Source organism: Mytilus edulis, chromosome 2, assembly GCF_963676685.1.
Source record: "Mytilus edulis chromosome 2, xbMytEdul2.2, whole genome shotgun sequence".
In the NCBI taxonomy this organism is placed as follows: domain Eukaryota; kingdom Metazoa; phylum Mollusca; class Bivalvia; order Mytilida; family Mytilidae; genus Mytilus; species Mytilus edulis.
Genome location: NC_092345.1, coordinates 40192650 through 40216265, shown reverse-complemented (window position 1 = coordinate 40216265; position 23616 = coordinate 40192650). Strand labels below are relative to the sequence as shown.

Here is a 23616-nt window from a genome sequence, read left to right as displayed (position 1 = left end):
TGTTTTTTCCAAATGGCTTTATTGTCATCAGAGCTTCTGCAGATAAGTGTTTTCTTGGTTGAAAATTACTGTTGTTCGACTGGATTTTAGACTGCTGTTTTTCTTCAGAACTGGGACCAGTATGTGTTTCCTTAGACTGACTTTCTGCAGCTTCCCTAGCAGTTATGTAAGTATTGAAAAATTGTCTTAACTTCCCTCCTGTCCATCTTTCATTGTTACCTTTCTGTATTTCAAGTTGAATAAGGACTTCCTTTGGTAGCTTAGATGTTATCATCGAGATGAATACATCTTGATGCATTGCGTCCAAACTACGTAAGTGTCGTTCCAAGTCATCATAAAGTCTACGTAAATGTGTAGTTTGATTTGAAGCTGACTGAAGGTTTATTAAATTTGAATAGTGCTTGTTGACAACACATTGAACATTTCCAAATCTTTCCTTTAGTATTGAAATTGCTACATCGTAATTTTCATGGGAGAGCGTTAAGCCAGATATAGCAGAATTAGCTGTACCAAAAAGTTTGCTTTTCAAGTAATTTAATTTCTCTATTTTTGTCAAGCTTTGATTTGTGTGCACTGCTGCTTCAAATGAATCCCAAAATTCTGTCCATTTTAACTTATCTCCATTGTACGAAACTAGGTCTAATTTAGGAACTGCACTTACTGTTGAAGGTTGACTTTTCCTCTGTAATTCTTGGAGTTGTAACTGTTGAAATTGTAATATCTCTTCTTGCATTTGTGTCTGTAATTGTAATAAATGCTCCACGTTGTGGTCCGTGGCCGATTCTGTTTTCTTAGTATCTGTAATTTTATCCTGATTTTCTTCCTCGAATATTTTTAATTCGTCTAAGCGCTGTGTTACACCGTCAAGCAATTTAAAACATATTTCACTTGCCTTTGTAAATTTTACAATTTCACCTTCTTTATCTTCTTTTTCCTCTAATATAAGTGAAATTTCTTTCATACTATCTTCAAGTTTTGCTGCAAAATCCTTTAACCGTCTCTCTGCTGATAAAACTTGCCTTAATTGTGTTGACACACTTTCATCTTGAATCCCTTGTGCTATTATATCTCCACTTTTATCAAATTCTTTAGCTAACAAATTATTGTACCTTGTACAGAGTCCTTTCAAATATGAGACTGCCATCTTTTCTGTGGTTACTTCTTTTCCGTGTTCTTTATAAATTTCCTTTTCTGTTATTCCCGGGTTCCGGCACCATACAATGTGGCGAAATCAGTCTAACACGGAATCCTTTTATATCTTTAATCCAATAACTAACAGTTATTTACAGTATATACAGTTTATAAATACCACATTGGAATAATCCGTCTTTTTCTTTCTAATTCAACTGATAATACTTCTATACTTCTGTTACTACTATTTTTACAATGATAATTATCCATAAAAACCCTTAACTTATATACTAAAATCATAAGAACATTCTAAATCTAGAACAAACTATAATTAACTAGAGAAATGGGAAATAATCTATTTTTAGTAACAGGGTAAATTCCGGAATTTGCCAACACTTTCTTGAGGTGGCAGAAACCAGTTATTTTACAATAAATCTTTAGAATTTCATGGATTTATGATTTTATTTTCTTGAAAATTCATTCAAGCTTATATACAAATAAAATGTATGGTTTCAAGGAACTAAGATGTGTGCGTGCTTATGTTAATATATAGAAAACCTTTAAATTTGGGTGTCTGTCCAGCATGGAAATTAAAAAATTTATAAATGCATTGCAAATAAGGCAAAAAATGTGATGCTCTGATACCAATCTAATCCTCACCTGCAAAATCCTGCTAAAAGCCGACAAGAATTTTAGCCAAAATTCAAGAGAGAAAGGATATTCAGTGAATTAGAGTCTTGTCCGAACCTATCCTTACCATCAAAATCTCAAGATATTTTTGTTTACATAAAACTGAATTTTTCCCCCACTTTGATTGGATGCCGTCAAGTGAGGAGACCACAATTTTGACATGTGATTGGACCTATATGTGAAGGAAATCCCCAACCTGTGTATGCAACTACTTACTTGTGTAGTACAATAGCCTAGAATTTACATTCATTTATTTTTTCAGTCCACATGATGCAATTATATACCTCAATACTTAACTATAACAAAATTTCTGCGTGGGACACATGTTCTGGTACACCAAAACTGGTACCTGCCACCTGAACATAAATATACACAAGTACTTTCACTATCCATCTAGAATATTCTAGTATGATTCATTTACTATAATTAAAATAACAATGTAATTTTATATACACAATGTCAAAATAAACATGATAAAAGTCCAATGTCTTTATAATTGCGTACTTTCGCAACAAATGTCGGTTGGCCACTAAAACTCAGAAACCGTAAGTTGTAGCCACCTAGGATCGTCACCAATGATCATCAATTCACGTGACCATGAAAATTGATCAAAGGTCAAGGTCATGACCTAGATTTTGACCTTAGCTTGTTATCGGATTTACTCAATAACCGTAAAAGATGGCTGATAAAATGTAACGGAGGAAATATGTGTCTTGTTGAGATCTACATTTGTTATTTGGGTTCAAAATTATTAGACCAACTGTTATGGAACTGGGGCACCAAAACTGTTTTTGGGGTCCGAAATGATGATTGTTTGCTTACAACTCAAAAGTGGTTAGAGATAGAAAGAAACTTTGAATTGCAAAAATGTTCAGCATAATAAGATCTACAAAGTTAGGTCAAGGTCAGAGGTCAAGTCCCTAGCAATGACACAAAACACCTTAGCAACTATATATTTTAGAACTTAGAAGGCTATGAATAATATAAATATGAAATTTTTAATACTGGAAATGACATTTTTGTCCCTAGCAACGACATATAAGTCCTTAGAAATCACTAAGTCTTATTTTTTTTAACTTTAAATACTATGAATAGTACCTATGACAATTTTAATACTGGTAGTAATATTTTTATCCTTAGGAATGATTTTTGTCCTTAGCAACCACTTTTATGAACATAAAAGTCCTTAGAAACATATATTTTTTAACTAAGAAGGCAATTAATAAAAGAAAAAAGGAAAGACCTTTCAATTGTTCATGAACAATTGACTTTTTAATTGTATTCTGTTTTCATGTTCAATTTAGGGTAATAAGAAATAATTGTTTGTTTTCTTGATACATGTTGAGCACCTATGATTTTTTTGTTGTTGAATGAAATTATAAATTCGCTTTTTGCAGCCATATGGGTTCATTTATTTTAAAACAAGCTAAGAAACATGGCTGATGAGTTATTTGCTTGCAAGTAAATAATTCATTCACTAATTCGACTTCATTGAATCCGTATTAATGTGACCTTCAATGTAAATGTTTAGCTGAAAATGGCGTGTATTTTTAGCTATTAAAACAATAGGATGTCAACATTTAAAGTAAGTTGTCGTAATTTCTGCTTCTTGCTATGTTTTGTCTATAGTTTTAAAGCCAGCAAATACGAATAATCTCACAAAACTAGAAAATACACGGGGAAGTAAATAAATACGGCGTCAAATCTGTTCCCTGCTCTCTTTCAGCATTGGTAGCGTGAATAAATAATCAATAGTAAAAATGATACGTTTATTAAACTTCGATATATTTCCATACATGTACACTATTCTTACATCAATAATGAATATAATATTACCAAACGGGGCTAAGCTACATAACTAATATTCTTTCTCTTGTATTTTCGTACGGGCCAGATGGGATTATCTTAAATTCTACAATAATAAATGCAAGGCATACAGCTATCTGCGCTGCTTCTTAACTCTAGGAACCCCCGGGCTGAGCCTGGCTCAGTGGCGGATTCAGAACTTTTCCTAAGGGGGGCCCGCTAACTGACCTAAGGGGGGGGCCCACCCAGTCATGCTTCGGTGATTCCCTATATAATCAACCAAATTTTTCCCACGAAAGGGGCGCCCGGATCCCCAAGGCCCCCCCCCCCTGGATCCGCCTATGCGGCTGCAAGCCAAATGTAAACACAGCACTGGTATTTATTTGAAATTCCCGGAAGTAAATATTCTAAGCAGGAAGAAAAACGTAACGTAAAACGCTGACATAAAATATACGAGTCCTTGACTCAAAATGCTTATAATAGTACACTTTTGTTACTAAACCAATCAAGACATATTAATTCTTCCAGTTAAGAGCTCACAAATGAACACTTTTGATTAGAATATTTACCCAACGGTAACGTTCTGAATAATACATGACAAAGTTGCGCCATTTAATTAACCCTCTTGCTGCCAAAGGGACCTTTATGGCTTCTACACAAAAAATCTTGTTGATTGTGTAGAACGTCAAAGGTCCATTGTAACGTCACAATACTCAGGGGCACTGACAACGTCAAAAGACGGAATCAAAAGGGCGATTTTGGCGGGAATGAAGCAAACTGAATAAAATGCTTTAAATTTATACTTAAAACGGATGTCAAGAAATGATACAGGATCATAAGCTTGTTAGTACTATAATACCAACTTATTTAACGTGTTTACTAATTATCTAGTTCGTCATTTTCATGTAAAATGCTGCATTCTTTCGAGAAATTTGTTTTACGTTTTTTTCGTACATCTATCAATCAGAATATCTCATATAAATCAAAAATCTTATCTCTGATAAATAATCATAAAAAAGGTAACTGTTATACTTGATTGCGTTAAATATTGATATTCATTCACAATAAACCATACACGCTTTATTTAAAAGAACTGGATAATTTATTTAGGGCTCAAATACCACGATTGAAATCTCAGTTAGGATTTTTTTTTTTGTAAAAGTACACACATTGATATTTCAATACATTTTAAACCTGTTTCATCATGGAAGCACTGACTTAAAAATGTTTATTTTCATTAGAAATGGGGATGTAAAATTAGTAGTAGACACAATGATTTCTATTCCTATCATATATCATAGATATCCTTTCCCATTGGCAACCTCTTTTTTCTGGCATTCACCACAGATCTTTAATTTGTAAGACCCACTAAGCAAATGATCTCATCATAGATACCAGGACTAAACTTTGTATATACGCATAGATTTATTGTATATTGAATTTCAGACGTCCTTAATAGTATTGCATGAAATATTTGCCACTGAACGTTGAGAAGAGAACAATTTATCAATTAACAGATTTAAAGATATTTCGTGTATGTCAATTACAGTGTGTAAAGGTAGTAAAGGAAAATGAATTATTATTGATTCAGGTTCACTTGTAGACAATAGAAATTCATTTTAGAGAATTTCTTCCCTCGTTTTTACTATGTTTTTTTTAATTCGTATTCTTTAAAATTTTGAGCAATAAGTGGTCAACAAAATTATCATAAACATGATTAAAAAATAAGCAAAATGAATATGGATAATAATTTTTATATAAAAAATATTTCTCGCCTACCGAAACAAGGATTGAAATCATGATAATTTTAATCTGACACGTTTGATACTTTACAACAAGAAGTAGTTCATAGAATTATAGAACAGCTGCTCGGAGATTTTATTTATTTTTTATTAATTTGTACACGCTTTGTTTTTATTTTCATTGGGTGCCGTTGTTTTGCCGTTTATTTGATGATTTGAGAGATTTTTTTACAGTATTTATACCAATTACCTAGTAAAAAAACGAGAATAAATATTTTACTATTTTATAGGTGGTTAAGAATCATTTATGCATTTCACTTGACAAAGATAAAACAAAGTCGCCTTTAAAGCTAGTATAGCAATTGGTATATTATTTTTACTTTGTTTTAAGATAAGAAAGATAAAAAAATATATATTCCAAGGTTAAAAGTTGTATTTTTAAATAATGTTGTATTAAAACACCGTTTATGACAATCTTAGAGCATATCTAACTTCCGTAAAATTATTTATACATCGCTTTTAATAATTACGGCTACATTGACGCGGGAAATTGATCGGATATTAGTCGAGCAAAGATCGAAATGATCGAGTACTGATTGGTAACATTTTTGTATTCCGACCAAACTCGATCTCTACACGATCCTTTCCCGATTAATTCGACTGTTACTCGACGAATTCTCGATCTCTTCTCGAGTGACTGGCTTCTCGATCATTACTCCAATGTTTTTGACATGTCAAAAACTCTCGGGTAGAAAGTCAGATCGATGACGAGCAAGGTAGACTTTCCCGAACATTCTTGTCGATTGAGTCAGACCAGTCTTCCGATCACGTAATTTGTCTTGATCGGACCTACTCGATCAATCTCGATCAAGACAAATTAAGCGATCGGGAGACTGGTCTGTCTCAATCGACAAGAATGTTCGGGAAAGTCTACCTTGGTCGTCATAGATCTGACTTTCTACCCGAGAGTTTTTGACATGTTAAAAACATTCGAGTAAGGATCGAGAAGCCAGTCACTCGAGAAGAGATCGATAATTCGTCGAGTAGTGGTCGAATTGATCAGGAAAGGATCGTGTAGAGATCGAGTTTGGTCGGAATACAAATAGTTTACCGATCAGTACTCGATCATTTCGATCTTTGCTCGACTAATATCCGATCAATTCACGATCAACGACAACCTGTACGATATGTTCTAAAGATTAACTCGACTAATGCCCGATCGCTTCATGATCACTGCGACTTCTATATATTATTCATCCCAGATCAACTCGACCAATACCCGATCTCTACGCGACCACATTCGACCATTTTTCGATCTCTACTCGGCCATACACGAGTATACATGACTGCTACACGATTCTCTTAAAATGATTTTGCTCTTTCCATTTTAAGTTTATCCTCGGACTTCTGTATTATTGTGATTACTTTTAATATTGCCCACACAGTGGTCGCCATGTCAGCCTCTGCATATCTAGATTTTTCGGCACCCTTTGCTGTCTTCCCCCTTTTTTCTTGTTTTCTACGCTTTCTTCAAGTTCCGTCACAGCTATTTACCTGTCTATATGAGCCCTAACCACCTTGCCAAATAATCCAACTGCTTGATTTCCATGTAGATAATTATTTTAAATGTAAAATTTTACTCTGTGAATTACTGAATCTAACCAAATAAACGGGGAACGTGTCTGCTGCAGTGCCCGGATGATATAAAACAAATTCAGATGTTTTAATACTGAAATTGTACATACCCGACCAATGCCCGACTATCGACCCCTATACGATCAAGTCGATCTAGTCTGGCCGAGATCAGGCTGAGATCGAGTATAGTCGATTTGGTCTAGCTAGTCGAGGAAAGATCGTGTAGAGATCGTGAATTGGTCGGAATTATCGAATATGCATTCAATAAGTGGTCGGGTTTGAGTCGTCATGGAGTCGTTAAGGGGTCGTGAATGGTCGGGTTAAGGTCTTGTATAGTCGGATAGCAGTCGGGTAGAAGTCGTAAACAGGACCGATCAAGAATTTGGTCACGCTTGGTAGTGGAAATTTGGACAATCGGGATCATCGAGTTGACCTGATCGGCAGTGTGAACCTAGCTTAACCGGCGCGCAAGACCACACGACCCCCTGGACTTCATAAAAATGAAGCTTTCGGTGGTCGTGTGTTACCTTTCCACTTTACCTTACTTGGTATAAAAACAAAAACATAAGACAATATGGCAATATTTAATAGCTTGGTACCCCCAAGCTAAAAAAAACCCCAATTACATACATGCCCCCAATCTTATGACAAGCATTGAAGTAATATAAAGTCCACAACATAATCATAATATATGCTACAAAATACAGTTAATAATTAGCTATGCATGTACAAAGCACCCTTAGTAATGCTACTGGGAGGGTGGGTGGGAAAGCTAGCAAAAAAGAAGCGTGCAGCCATGAGCAGTTACTGAGAAAGCATGGTCCAAACTGAAACGAGGCTGGGTATTTGGGGTCTGCAAGACCAAGCGGGAGCGCGCCAAATTTAAACCTTCGTGCTAAAAACAAATTTACAAATAAATTGAACTTTACCTTACTTGGTATAAAAACAAAAACATAAGACAATATGGCAATATTTAATAGCTTGGTACCCCCAAGCTAAAAAAACCCCAATTACATACATGCCCCCAATCTTATGACAAGCATTGAAGTAATATAAAGTCCCAAACCCAAAGAGGGGGAAATTAACGTGGTAAAAGGGTACTCAAGGTAGAGATGGCTTTCAGCCGTTTATCCATATCACAATCTATGTACCGAGAAAAACAATCACTTGACCAATAACCTAACAATTTTATGTCATCGTCTGAAAGGCCCACTTTGCTACCCCATGTCGCCGCGCCTCTGCGAAAAGAATGGCCTCCATAACTAAGGTGGTCCAACTTCATTAGTTGTAATGTAAAACGAAAGGCATTCAGGAAAACTGTGTATGTCAAACATGAAGTATATGATAACCGAAAAAGGGGATCCAATGGTTCTCCTACCAAGGCAAGCACCTTAGACTTGGCTGCAACTGGGCACAGTGGGTGATTATACAAATAAGGTAGCACTACTTCTATTGGCTTGGAACGAAACTGAAGGGTTTTGATGACTTTAAGACGTACGAGCATACCCCAGCTGCAAGGCAAGACATCTATTCTGCGCAAGTTGAACTCTGGGTTAAAAGTTCCTTTAACTTAATTATTGGGTCGCAAGAAACCAAAAAACTCCGTCAGACAAGCCGCCCAAAATACAATGTTATTATGGTTTGACATATCAAGTACTTTTTTCATACTCAATAAAAGTTCGGGTGTAACTGGCGCTTTACAAGATTGGTTTGTACCTAATTCTCGTTTAACACCAGTTAACAAGTGTTTTATATTCCACGAATTTGAAATAGGATCTTGCAAGTTGTGCATTTTATGCAAAATAGATATAATGTTAATATAAGAACGTATGGAACTATAAGCAAAGTGTTTTTTATCCACTAAATAAGCCACGTAAAACTCAACTGTTTTTTCATCACAAGGCACCGCTTTAAACTCATACTCTTCACAAAACTGAACGTACGTCTTCAAATGCGTACGATACGTTCCTGATGTTGATTCAGCCCACCCCTTGGTTTTCAAGCGTCCTACAGTTATCTCCAAGTCTAATGGCCGGCTTGCACCATCTACAAATATAAAATTCATAAGACACGTGTCTCAACAGTTCGTCTGCACTAAAAGAAATATAACTATAACTTGTTAAGATATCATACAGTCTTGAAAGTTGGCCTTCCTCATGCAGCCTGGATGCAGCATCCGCTATAATGTTGCAACGTCCACTTAGAAATTTTCCTTTAATGTCAAAGTTATACCTCGCGGACAGCCAAAACAAGTCCCTTAATAAACTCATTAACACGTTGTTTTTTGTCGATCCCTTTGTTTAGAATACATTTTGTAGTCATATTGTCAGTTAGCACAATTACAGTTTTATTTTGCCACAAGTGGCCCCAACGAAGCACTGATAAAACAACAGCCAATGTTTCTTTTATGTTTATATGTTCCTTTCGGAAAACCGGAAAATCAATAGCCCAATTCACATAAAAATAATCTCCGTTATAATAGCCACCGCCTCCGAACGAAGAAGCGTCAGTTTGTAAGGAAGTGATAGGCTTGAAATCTATGAATTTAACAGTTCCATTAAATACACTCATAAAGTTTAACCACCAAGAAATGTCAGCTTCAAATTCAGAATTCAATAAAACTTTGTCATTGCGGTTTTGTGCGCTGGAAATAGAGTTAATCAAACGTCTGAGAAAAGTTCTTCCTCCCTTGACCATTTGGCAGGCCCAATTTAGTTTACCACAAAGAGATTGAATCTGTTTAATACTTGCACGTTTACGCTTTTGAAAAGACAATAATAAATTGTAAAAGTCAGACTGTTTCTCCGGTGGCATAGTAAGAGTCAATTCACGAGTGTCTATAATTATACCTAAAAAAGTAATGCGTTGTGCTGGTCCTTCAACCTTAGACCAGTTTATGTTATATCCTAATTCTCGTAAAGTACGAATCAATAAATGTAACCCTCTATTACAATTAAACATTGTATCTTCAATAACTAGAAAATCATCCAAATATGCAATACACGCAATATTATATCTACATTTCATTATTATACACACTGCTTCGCTTAATTTTTGGAATATTTTTGACTCCGGGAGTGCCCAAAAGGAAGCTTAGAATCAAACATATATGTAGGACTATCATCACCTAAGAACGTCCACTTTAAACCTGTTAAATTGTGATCTGAAACATGGCAACACACGGATCTATAAGCACTTTTTAAATCGATTTTTGCAAGAAAACTATTAGGTTTGATGAGCTTTAAAGCGTGACGCATATCCATATAAGCACAATTAGTATCACTAGTATACGAATTTAATGAAATTCCAATCGGTTGACTCGCGTCGTGTATCAAACGAATATCTCCATTTGGCTTCGGCACGGCCCCTAATGAGCTCACAATTGTCGGAATAGATTTTGTTACGATATAATTTCCTAATTCTATCTCTTTCTTAATTTGATTTTCAACTTTTGACCTGTATCTGAAAGCGGACGAATAGTTTTCTCTATTAACCGGATAATGCGGACCAAATTTTATACACAAATGAAATCCATTTTTTACTCCATCTAAAATATATTCACGGTCTTTTATGTCTATAGGCAAAAGACGACCCCAAGCCTCGAAATGCAAACCATTAGTCGTAGAGGTCGCCTTTCTATTCACGACTATTCACGATTTTGAGGCAGTTCTAAGTTTTTTGGCTTATTTGTGGGTTGAGAATGACCGTTAAGCGCCGAATGCGCATTAGAGAAGCAAATCGCACAGCTATGCATCATTCTGCAATCCGATCGAAAACATGAATTGGAATTAAAATTTCGACAAATTTCTCTCCCATCTGGTAAAAACGGACCTTTGCGGCGCTCGTCTATCCCTGGCCTAGAATTCCTTCCCCTACCTTTAGATGCTCCAACCGACGCTTCAGAAAATGCTCGAAATGTAGGGTTGTCACGTTTAGACACCAACTGGAAATCGCGTAAATCCTGGCGATAAATTCCCCATTCGAATAATTCATCGGCCTGTTTTTTGGCGATACTCTTTATCATATAATAACACGGAATACCAAACATTCCTGGCCGCTAAACGATAAATGTCAGCCGTATAGTTAAGATAACCCTGAATGTTACTAAGACGCTTTTGCTTGAGCAATTCTTGCATAATTCTGATGTTGGCGTACCCCCATTCTTCGATCGTTACCTTATCTAGAGTTTTCTTTTTACCGACACGGAACTCGACCTCGCCTCCGAGAGTAAAAGTTTTGAATTTTTCAACAGGTTCTGGCCATATGAAAGATAAGATTTGAAGTGCACTTTGTTCCTTGTTAGGTTGCGAAAAGTTTATAGGTTCACCTGTTGCAGAATGCTGTTGTAAGGATGATGGTTGCAGTCCCTCGGGGAGTGTCAAAGCAGACCTGTGTATTGTTCGCAAACTTTCTTTCTCCTTCTCTATTTGCTGGCGTAAATGAGCCTTCTTACCCTCAATTTGGAGTTCTTTCAATTGTTTTTCGAGTTCACTTGTTTCCATTTCAGAATTATCATGTGCAGTGTCCAGTTTCGGATTCGCCGTTCCACCGTTTTCCTGGTCAAGTTCCTCGAATGATTCTTGGAAGTCATCATCAGATTCGTTAGAATCCATTTGTTTCTGTTTACCGACTCTCAAACTCTCGATAATGTCTCTTAACTTTTCAGCATCGTGTCCCTCGGCCATCGCGTTTTGAGAAAGCTAGCAAAAAAGAAGCGTGCAGCCATGAGCAGTTACTGAGAAAGCATCAAAAAAGAAGCGTGCAGCCATGAGCAGTTACTGAGAAAGCATGGTCCAAACTGAAACGAGGCTGGGTATTTGGGGTCTGCAAGACCAAGCGGGAGCGCGCCAAATTTAAACCTTCGTGCTAAAAACAAATTTACAAATAAATTGAACGTCAGTTTTAATCTAGCGTCGTACTACAGTACATGATATATAAGTCATGAAGATGTTGTTTTTACAGATCAGCTAAATTATCTATATTAAAGGATCCTACAAATTAATGTAAGATACAGTCACAGAAATAATTATATTTATAAGTACGTCTGAACCAGTGACAACTCTACTACAGATATATATATATATATATATATATAAAAGTCTATAAAAAACGACCAACCAGCAAATTTACTATGTACCGGATCGTCTATGCAGATAAGGAAAAAATTATATCAGTCTAAAGATTTGCACAACGGTACTGATATAAGATGTTATAATACGAAAATGTTGTTATTAAATCGTGCTGACAAATATTTCGGCTCAACAAATGGCCTTCTTCAAGTGTCACAAGTTTTAACAATACTGATACATAATGTATAAGGTGTAAAAATAGATCAGTAATAATACAGGTAAGTCTTGGTCGATTGATTTTAATCCAAAAGCCTGAATATCATAATACAAACAAAACACTATAAATCAATATACGTGACTGTGTATATTAACAATAAAAATGAGTGAAAAAACAAAAACGCTAGTATTTCTTATTGATGCCGTTTGGATGATGTACATTAAGTTCCTTTATCCAAAAGCTTTCCCGAACCTGTCGCTGGGCATCACTCCAGTGAATATTCTGTTCAATCACTAGAATTTTCATGCGGTTAAAGTCATCAGGTTTGTGACCCGACTGTCTGAAGTGCTGAGAAACTGGGAGAAGTGGCTTCTTAGAGATATCACTCCTATGGCCATTGAGGCGTTTGTGGAAAGGCTGCTTTGACTCACCAACATATTGGAGGCCACAAACCGAACATTCTAGTATGTAAATAACATTCATACTTTTGCAGGTAACATTGCAAAATATCTTATAGTTGTTTTCGGTTGCCTTACTGTGAAATGTTGATGAATGCTGCATCTGTAGGCAGCATTTGCAGCGTTTTTCTTCACACGAACGACATTCTCCAGAAGTACTTCTATTATCAGACACTTCAGCCCGCACCAGCAGGTTCCGCAGACTACTAGGTTGCCTAAAAGCTATCATTGGAGGCTCGGGAAAAATCTTGGATAGTTTGGAATTCTTTTCAACTGATTTCCAATGCTCACGAATGACACCAAAGCTGTTTTTGAGAGATGGGTGGTAAGTAAGAACACATGGAGTCCTTTTATTTTTCTTTTTAACTTTGTATTCCAATAGTTCACTCCTGGGAATTGATTCCGCTTTCTGAAAGCTTTTTTTGATATTTCTGTGTTTGTAGCCCCTTTTCTTCAAGCGATTTTCAAGTTGACGTAGTTGTCTTTTAGTTGTTTCTGTGTTGGAACATATTCGCTTGACTCTAAGTGCCCGACTGTATGGAATGCTCTTGGTAAGATGAGCAGGATGGCAACTTTTAGGGGACAAATATTGATGAGTGTCAGTGGGTTTAGAATATAAATCTGTAGATATGATGCCCTCTGTGAGCGAACTTGAAGTATCGAGGAAGGCGATTTTGGATTTAGACTTCTCATACTAGGATGTATGTTGTTGGCATGAGTGATAAAAGTATCTAAATCATCGTCGCTTTTATTCCATTTCATATCCACATCATCTATAAATCTAAACCAGGAAAGCGGTTTTTCGATGGAAGTTTCAAGGAGTTGTTTCTCTAATTTGCCCATAAATATGTTGGCATATGACGGAGCCATTTTGGTGCCCATGGCAGTTACATTTACTTGCAAATAATGATCTCCATCAAAAGTGAAGTTGTTTTTCTTAAGTACCAGCGTGAGCATTTTGACCAGGCATTCGGTCTAGGTGGATATTTCACTGGTCTGGAATTCCAAACTTCTTTACATGCATCGATGCCATCTGCATGTGGAATATTAGTGTAGAGGGAGGTGACATCCATGGAAACAAGAGTCGTGTCGGAGGGGAGTGGATTTAAGGCCTGCATTTTTCTTAGATAATCGGTAGTATCTTTGATGTGAGATGGTAAGTCTTCAACATGTTGACGAAGATGGAAGTCAACAAATTCCGATATTTTTTCCGTTGGATGACCGTTCGCTGAAACTATAGGTCTTCCTGGGTTATTGGCCTTATGAATTTTAGGTAAAAGATAAAATCTGCCCGGTTTTGGATTTTCTGGTTTCAAATATTCAAGAGTTTTGTCATCGATGAAACCATCGTCATGCATTTCTACCAAACTATCATTTATTTCTCTGCTAAAAGATGTTGTAGGATCAGAGTCTAGTTTTTGGTAGAACCTTGCATCGCCAAGTTGTCGTTCAGCCTCTTGAATATAGGCAGATTTATCCATGACAACCACTGCACTGCTTTGTCTGCAGGTTTAATGACGATATTGTTGTTAGATCGTAAGTTTTTTAGTGCAGTCCGTTCTTCATTGGTAAGATTGTCAAAAGGTTTATTGTTATTTTTAGTATTTCTAATAATGTCCGACTTAAAGTTATCAATAAATGATTCCAGGGTAGCATTTTTGCTCGGTTTAGGGATCCAAGAGCTCTTTTTAATAAATTTGTAGTTGTTCTCGTCTTCTGAAATTTCTGAATCCCTATCCGAGCTTATTATGTTGTAAAGTAAACCTGATGACTTTAACCGCATGAAAATTCTAGTGATTGAACAGAATATTCACTGGAGTGATGCCCAGCGACAGGTTCGGGAAAGCTTTTGGATAAAGGAACTAAATGTACATCATCCAAACGGCATCAATAAGAAATACTAGCGTTTTTGTTTTTTCACTCATTTTTATTGTTAATATACACAGTCATGTATATTGATTTATAGTGTTTTGTTTATATTATGATATTCAGGCTTTTGGATTAAAATCAATCGACCAAAACTTACCTGTATTATTACTGATCTATTTTTACACCTTATACATTATGTATCAGTATTGTTAAAACTTGTGACACTTGAAGAAGGCCATTTGTTGAGCCGAAATATTTGTCAGCACGATTTAATAACAACATTTTCGTATTATAACATCTTATATCAGTACTGTTGTGCAAATCTTTAGCATAGACGTTACGCATGATATTAGTGTCACTTTTGGTAACGTCGTATGTTAACGTCAAAGTCGGGTACTTTATTGACGTGATGTTTTATTGCCTTCTAGTAAAGTCTTTAAACACATTGTTTTTGTGAATACAAGGAGATTAGGGTTAACATCATGTTCTCTGTAGGACAAAAGAAATTATGAGGTATACATAGTGTGTTCTATGAACGAAACAAGATGTTGGATATTCAGTAAATGGACATAAGGATTTGTCGCCTACGATTTGTTGTTATATATTTCATGTAAATCTACGGTTTTTTATACAAATTATTCAGGAACAATTTCATGTTGGGGGTTTTTAATAGAAATTGGTTCCAACAGAAGCAGAACTCTCTTAGTTTTTTTTGTTTTTTTTGTAATATATTCGTTGTGCTAATTATCATTTTCTGATGATACACACAAAATTGATTTGCTTTATATTCCAACTAACTTAATTTGAAAAAAAAAAATAACTAAAGAAAAATTATGACCAAATAAACAAAATTATATTCTGCGTCTTTCAACACATGGTTTGCAAATGCCGTCAAAATGTAGTTTTGTATAAAATTATAATGTTTGTTTATTAGCTGACCGATTTATTTATATGTTGAGAAAGCCAGGACTATTGAAAATATATGTATATATATATATGCGCATTGGAGAGGATGGGTATATCTTAAAGGCAGTAGGAACGTTCTTCTTGCATTGAGCCCGAACACCAACAATTGTGGAACTATCATGTAGCTACATGTATAACGATTGATAAAATATACGTCACACCAAAGTTCGCGGTATCACATTCAGAGTTATTTTTTTTTATATAGTTCTATAGAGTTTTGAAAAGGTTAAATGGAAGACTAGTATGAAGTTTTGAACTTTTGAATTTCCTCGGAGTATTTTTGTAATTTCACTTTTATAAATAAGTATTTTGAACTTGACCCACGCTTTAACCGAAAATTAATTGATTGAGTGTTGGTGATTTACGCAATTTCAGAAGTCTTCTTAAGGAGAAGCATATGTGTATTTCTATCCAATGGGCCCACAAAGAGCATATATATATATAACATGTACAATAAAAGATATTTATTATTTAAGACACCAACAGAAAATAAGAAAAGAATTGCGTCCAAATAAAATTGAGAATGGAAATGGGGCATGTGTCAAAGAGACAACAACCCGACCAAATAAAAAACAACAGCAGAGGGTCACCAACAGGTCTTCAATGTAGCGAGAAATTCCCGCACCCGGAGGCGTCCTTCAGCTGGCCCCTAAACAAATATATACTAGTCCAGTGATAATGAACGCCATACTAATTTCCAAATTGTACACAAGAAACTAAAATTAAAATAATACAAGACTAACAAAGGCCAGAGGCTCCTGACTTGGGACAGGCGCAAAAATGCGGCGGGGTTAAACATGTTTTTGAGATCTCAACCCTCCCCCTATACCTCTAACCAATGTAGTAAAGTAAACGCATAACAATACGCACATTAAAATTCAGTTCAAGAGAAATCCGAGTCTGATGTCAAAAGATGTAACCAAAGAAAATAAACAAAATGACAATAATACATAAATAACAACAGACTACTAGCAGTTAACTGACATGCCAGCTCCAGACTTCAATTAAACTGACTGAAAGATTATGATTTCTAAAATTTGTTTTATTTACAGAGAAAACCGCAGTGCACAGATAAAGCAACCAATCTTCGCCCGGAAACCGACACTTCCCAGTAAATAAGATTCATCGAATTTAAAACCTCGATGTTGACATCCTAGTGATCAGTATAGCTATACTTCTTAGATCGCTCGGAAAACAAGGCCTCTGAAATTCTTTAAATAATAGAAAAAAGTAAAATCACAAAAATACTGAACTTAGAGGAAGATCAATTGGGAAAGTCCATAATCACATGTATGGGTATGATTGCCGATAAGACAATTCTCTACCAAAAAATTTAACTATTATAGATAACAGTACGGCTCTCAACAATGAGCAAAATTGATACAGCACAGTAAGCTATAAAGGCCCCGAAATAAAATACGGTAAAACAATTCAAACGAGAAAAGTAACGGCCTGATTTAAATACATAACTACAAACGGGGATAATGATATACAGCAACAAACGACAGCCACTGAATACACAGGCTCCTGACTTGGGACAGCCACATACAGAATGTAGCGATAAACATGTTTGCTGGCGCCAAACCCTCCCCTTACCTAAAAGTTAAACAGTACAACACATACCCTTGCACATTCAAAACTAGTATCATTTTCTTCTTTAATTAATGTGTCTCTAGTCGGATATTTTCTTGTCAAATAAATTTAGTCGACTTTCCAATAATGTAAGTCTCCTTTGTAGTTACTTAGATCGATAATGAGACAATTATCAGGCAAGTAGAGGGCAGAGTTTGGTGTTGTCTCACATAATTTGTTCATTCGTTCAACTCGTAAAATATTGCATGTTTGATTTTTTTTAAAACATAATGAGCAAAAATACTTTACCGATGTTTACTAGGTATGTACCGTAAGACGATACATATGCGTGTACTTATGTTAATTAAGAAACGTGAAATAAAATATATGGGAACGTTTGGAATGAATTATTTATGATGATTTTTTTGTAATTTGAATGTCACTTGTTGCAGATATATAAAAAAAAACTCTCCGAAATTGATTCATATCTGTTGTGCCGAAGTTTGCGTTAATTTCTAAAACAATCAATATTCTAATTGATACGAATATTATTCAAGTACTATTTAAATTTCCTCTTTGGTCTCTGGAAGATTTGTGTAAAAATGTTAAATATTTGTTGTTGAGTTGCTGTCTCATTGAAATGTACTCAAATCAGATTTTATTGAAATATTATGGTATATTAAAAAGAGAAACACATTTGAACGAGGTGAAATCAAATATAAATTATAAATTCATATTTTATATATATTCTCATAGTAAAATAAATACGTTACAAAAACAGACTACCGTAAATACACGTCGCATTACAAGTGAACGTCAAAAACGTCAAATTATCGATGCTGTGACATTTTGGTAGACCACCGTGCAACCGCTTCATTTTGTTGATTTTTTGATTTCTATTTACTTTATATACATCAACATGTTCCTTTTGCAAAGGAATTTGGCTTTATAGAGATGCTTTTCGAAACACTTATGTTGTTTTTACTCTTTTTTGAAGATAAGTAACTACTTGTCTTTAATAATTCTAAGAAAAATTAAAACGCAATCATTGTGACATTTTGGTAGACACCCTTTCAATGCATCGATATTCGATACTACTCGATAAAAATATTATTTAAAGCATCGAATATTTTCTTTTTTATTTGGAATTTATCATGCTGGCTTTATTCTCCGATCTGAAAAGCAAAACACATTATTTTTCGTTGCTTTCTATAACCATCACCGGAATTACTAACGTAAAACGTTGGTTAAATTTGTTTGTGACGGTCGACCTTATGCTCAATATTTTTTTGTTTACTGCTATAAATGAGATAACTGTCCGAATAAATGCCGTTCAGATGTAATAAACTATAGGATGCATGTTATATTTTCTGACTGAATGAAAAGTTTTGCACATTTTAAATCAATGTTGATAATTTCTTTATAGAACAAGTTTTTTAAACGTTGGTGTGACAGCGTACTTAAGGCTAGGTTTTTGGAAATGATGTCGAAGTTTTCACGGGATTCGCTCATTTACATTAGATTTCTTTGCTTTCATAGAATTTTCCAAACTTGTTTTACAAAAGGATATGCGCTATCGTCAATTTGAGAATATAATATTCTCGCTATAAATGCATTCTAAACTGTTAAGCCGTAAGGGAGTGATATTTTTTCTTGGTGTCTACAATCAAAAATGACTTCTTTCAAAGCCTACGCGGTCCAAAAATTGCGTTATTTACGTTTTAGACACATGTCACCCCAAAGCCCTATATATATAGATATTATATGTTATTCAGGTCTCAGACAGGGTATATACTGTGACATTCCCGGCTTAGAGTTTATATCCCCTGAGCCGAAGGCGAAGGGGATATAAGCCCTAAGCCGGGAATGTCACAGTATATACCCTTTCTGAGACCTGAATTACACATATATTACGGATTACCCCTGACTTAATGTTATTTTTCAGTGCAGGTATTTGTTGACAACACATATATATTGAAAAACCCAACCTGATATGTTCGGCATACGTGAAGGATTTTCTAATTTGCTGTGAACATAATTTTATCGTGTATAATTTTTAATTAAATGCGGTTCCTTCAACCAACATACGTAATAAATCTCAAGACTTTACACCGTTTTTTTAAATTTCATTTAATGAAAGCTAGTTGCCTATAATTAAAATAATAACTAACAGTGTTTCGGGATTTTTTGCTTATACTATTAAAGCATGGGTCCCTTTTCAAAAGTCTCCCAACTATTTCCTTGATTGAGCAAGGTATTCTTTGATCCTTCGGCTCAGGGGATATAAACCCTAAGCCGGGATTGTCACAGTATATACCCTGTCTGAGACCTGAATTACACATATATAATTACGGATTACCCCTGACTTAATGTTATTTTCCAGTGCAGGTATTTGTTGACAACACATATATATTGAAAAACCCAACCTGATATGTTCGGCATACGTGAAGGATTTTCTAATTTGCTGTGAACATAATGTTATCGTGTATGTAATAATTTATAATAACACTTTTAACATTAAATTTAAGTATTAAAAGTGTAAATTTCGTGATTTTGTATCAAAAATGTATTATTGACTGAATCACGCCATTATTTTCCCTCTGTGAGACTCTGACAGGCTGATCACTTTTGAAAATACGAATTAAACAAACGGAAAAGAAAAGAAACAAGTTGCTTTCTTTAAAAAAAAGAAAGAAAAGCAATACATGAACCTAAGACCACTGACTGCCGGGTCACCAAAAGATTGTTGCTGAATTTGTGTTTGCTAAATTGAATTGAAATAATTGACTGTGAATAGAAGAAGCCAGTTGAAAGTATATATATAGAGCTTCTATTTGAATAGCTATTTTAAAGCTCGACTATCATATTTATCACTTGGGAATGTACATATTTTTTTCCGATTATAACCCTTTGGCAATCCTAATTTCTACTAACCAGACGACTTATGTAAATTGCACAAACCTATCGCAATATTTTATGCACTGTTTGCTTTATAATCTGGAATTCAAGATCTATCATATCCGACTCGTATTTGAAGCTGTCTTTACTCATGTTAGATGTTGTATGCGGTGAAACCTGTGGCATGCAATTGATTGGGACCTCTTATGAAGAGATTTATTTTGGTCTCATAAAACATCTCAAACTTCAAGGATTTCCTGATTTTACTTAAATCAATTCAAACATTTTACAGGGAAACTTAGTTTTGCCGAAGAATTTCTTAATTCAGAAGTTTATAAACCTGTGCACACTTTAAAAAAAATATATATAAAAAGGTATGTAGATATAAAAAGATACCAGAATTAAAATGATGTACGCCAAAAAAAGCATCAGTGACGCTCGAATGAAAAAAGTTAAAAGGCTAAATACATTACAAAGTTAAGGAATCTATTCCTAGGGTAGACAATCCTTAGCTTTTCGAAAAGGTCAAAGTTTATATAGGACAGTGACTCAAAAAAGAAACAAAAGAGAAACAACTCGAGGTTAGAATACCGTTAGTAATGATCGTGCTTGAAAGTCATATGTAAAGCTGTTTCTGCCGTGTCCTGAATTTAGATAACAAAAACGAAAATAAGCTTTCACGAGTGAATTTAATAGTATTGCATGCAAGTAGTATTTTAACGCAAGAAATAGTAAATAGAAAGCTTAGGAAAAGAATACGCATTTGCGTCATCACATATCTTAATCTAATAGTTGAATTCGAATGTCAAACGGCCTACACTAAATGTTTTGACTCAGGATTCATTGACATTTTATCCGGAATTTGTGAGAACGCAAACCGATAGTGTGCTTTTGAAATCTTTTAAATTCTAACATTCCACTATGTGAATATATCACTATACAAAATATAAGCAAAGACTTCTAAATCCATACTAAAACAGTATAAAATAATCAACATTATGGTTTTAATTAAATTTTGTTGTGATTAATGTAAATTATTTTTGCGGTTGTTGTGAGCTGCAAGGATTTAAAATCGGGCACAGGACGTTTGCGATTTTTTACCTGTAAAACGATAGGATTACTATGGACATTTGCGCTTTAAATTTTGATTCACCTGTATTGATTTGACCGGACATTTGCGCTTTTAATCTATATAGTCATCTACCTGTAATTTTAATGCGAAGTAATCATTACATTAATAAATTTAACTTATATTTGTCATTAGTAAGACACATAGTCTGAAATCCTTCCATGCCCACTATTATGAACAGTCTACTCGACTCATCCTGCCATAATTTTTTTTTTTTTTTTTTTTTATATCTTTTTTGAGAGTATCCTGGGACAACAGTCGGTGAATTACATTAAGATTTCCTGCATTGATGAACACGCAACTCAGTCCAGAATTGAGAAAGATAAACTTAATTATTATTTGAAATGTGGACGAAATACCAGTCAAAACTGATAACATGAGCTTAATTTGTTCACACCTTGGGCTTCATGATCAGTTATCAAGCTAAACTGGGCATTAAAATCATGCTTTATGAATTGAAAACACACAAGTATTTTTGTTCACGACCGTTTAAAATTTAAATATTTAATAAATTTATTTTACTTTCCGTTTTATGGATATATTATAATACAAAAAAATAAATAATAATTACTCATAAAACCCGGCTAAATACTAAAATGGTATGAAATAATTAACGTAGAAATATAATGATTATTGTTTATAATGATTTTTTTGTAGGATGCAAGAATATATTTGGATTTAATTTTTATGTTTCCTTTACAAATGAATATTTAAAAATACCAAAGCAGAGTATCTTGTCATATAAAATACTTATTTCTTAATTGAAACTCTGAAAATATTCTGATTTCAATCATTGTTAGTTTCTTCAGAAACATAAATAAAGTATTATATATTTTTTATTTATTTCTTTGAATCCGATTGAATCAAATACTTTTGATAAAAATATTATCTTTCTGTTTCCCGATCTAAAATTAACATTTTAAACAGGATGTTCTCTCCCGTAAGTCTATGATGAAATACACAGTGGGGTGGTCAGTATCCCGTGGTTAAATCTTCAAACATTATTTGTTTACATGTTATCGAGACAACAGCCAATACCACGTTATAATTGACCCAGATACACACAGTGTACAGTGGTCGTTTTAAAACAAATATAATTGCGTCGTCAGGGGCCATCAAGGGACCATACTAAAGACGTAGATAATTAATAGTTATCCCACACTGACACACCAAGTCCGAATGGGATAACTATTTTACATCCCAGCTGTTTTAGATTAGACGGAAAACCATTTACAATTCATAAAATCTAGTTTAGAATGCCACACAACCATTATAATATACTTTATATATTACTATATGATGTATACCCTTAATGACCCTCAAACACGATGAGTAGATATCAAATAATGTCAACTCGCCCCACTTGCCAATCGGCCCACACTATATCGCCACTTTTTTTAAAAATCGCCCCACTCTTGTTTACCGACTCGCCCCACTTTTGAAAAAGTGTAAAATCAAATTGAACAATCAGTCTGAAAACTCACTTATTCATTTTATTAACGAAAAAGGTTTAAACCTCACTAAATAAAGGTTTGACAACTCGCCCCACTTATAAAAAGATCTTTCTTCCTTTAAGTATGTCAAATTACTATTAATTCGTATCCAGTCGTCCTGGTGTAGTGGTATGTGTCGTGGCTTGATATGCTAAAGGTCTTGAGTTCGAATCCAAGCATATACACTGGATTTTTTCTCCGTGAATTTTGATAGATAGTCTTTTCCGTATAATTGATTATAAGTTTTATAGTGGATTTGACATTCCCGCCAAAATGTTACAGAACAAAGGAAAGCATGCATAACAAAGAAACTCAAACTGGGGTGATCTGGTAGGGCTGATCCGGCTCAGATCACCCCAGTTAGAACAAAGGAGCTGGGATGTAACAACCTGTGAAGACCTGTATAGATGACCGAAAACATTCGAGACGTTCCGAGAATTTTATTCTGACTTCCGGTCGAGAGATATCGAGTGGCCCATAGACACATCCAAAACTCGCCAATATATAAGCATGAACCCATCAGGGGGTTCATGCAAAAAAGGAAAGTCTGAATACTATTCTAACCCAACTTCGATGTTTTGCATCATCCTTAAAGTGGTTTACCATCTTTGCCGCAAGTTTATGGTATTAAATTAATATTCAGATCTTTTTTTACATTTTAGATCATATTTTGAGATGAAACACCAACTTGACCTCAAATTACAGGTAACTATGCAACTATACAAAACCTTCAGGAGCACACTAGAGGATGGGATAATTCATTCTTTAAATCTGGCTACTCTCAGACAATAATTATATTACAGAATATTATTTAAGACCGTAATTCTGTCCTCTCATTTACACCAAAAAAACACCTAAGAAATGAATTAGAATGGGAAGAACCAAATGAAGAAAAAATACATTTAATTAAAAGGAACTATATTCGTGAATTATATTTGACC

General features: G+C 34.7%; 1 protein-coding gene and 1 pseudogene across 1 annotated transcript in view; one reads left to right on the top strand and one right to left on the bottom strand.

Moving 5' to 3' along the window:
- Positions 1–23616, top strand: part of LOC139510169 (SH3 domain-binding protein 5-like) — a 206021-nt gene that overhangs the window by 144035 nt on the left and 38370 nt on the right. The window contains exon 6 of the mRNA XM_071296523.1: positions 23338–23380. Coding sequence (XP_071152624.1) covers positions 23338–23380 — 43 coding nt within the window. The remainder of the gene's footprint in view (positions 1–23337; positions 23381–23616) is intronic.
- Positions 7971–9205, bottom strand: LOC139510170 (uncharacterized; annotated as a pseudogene).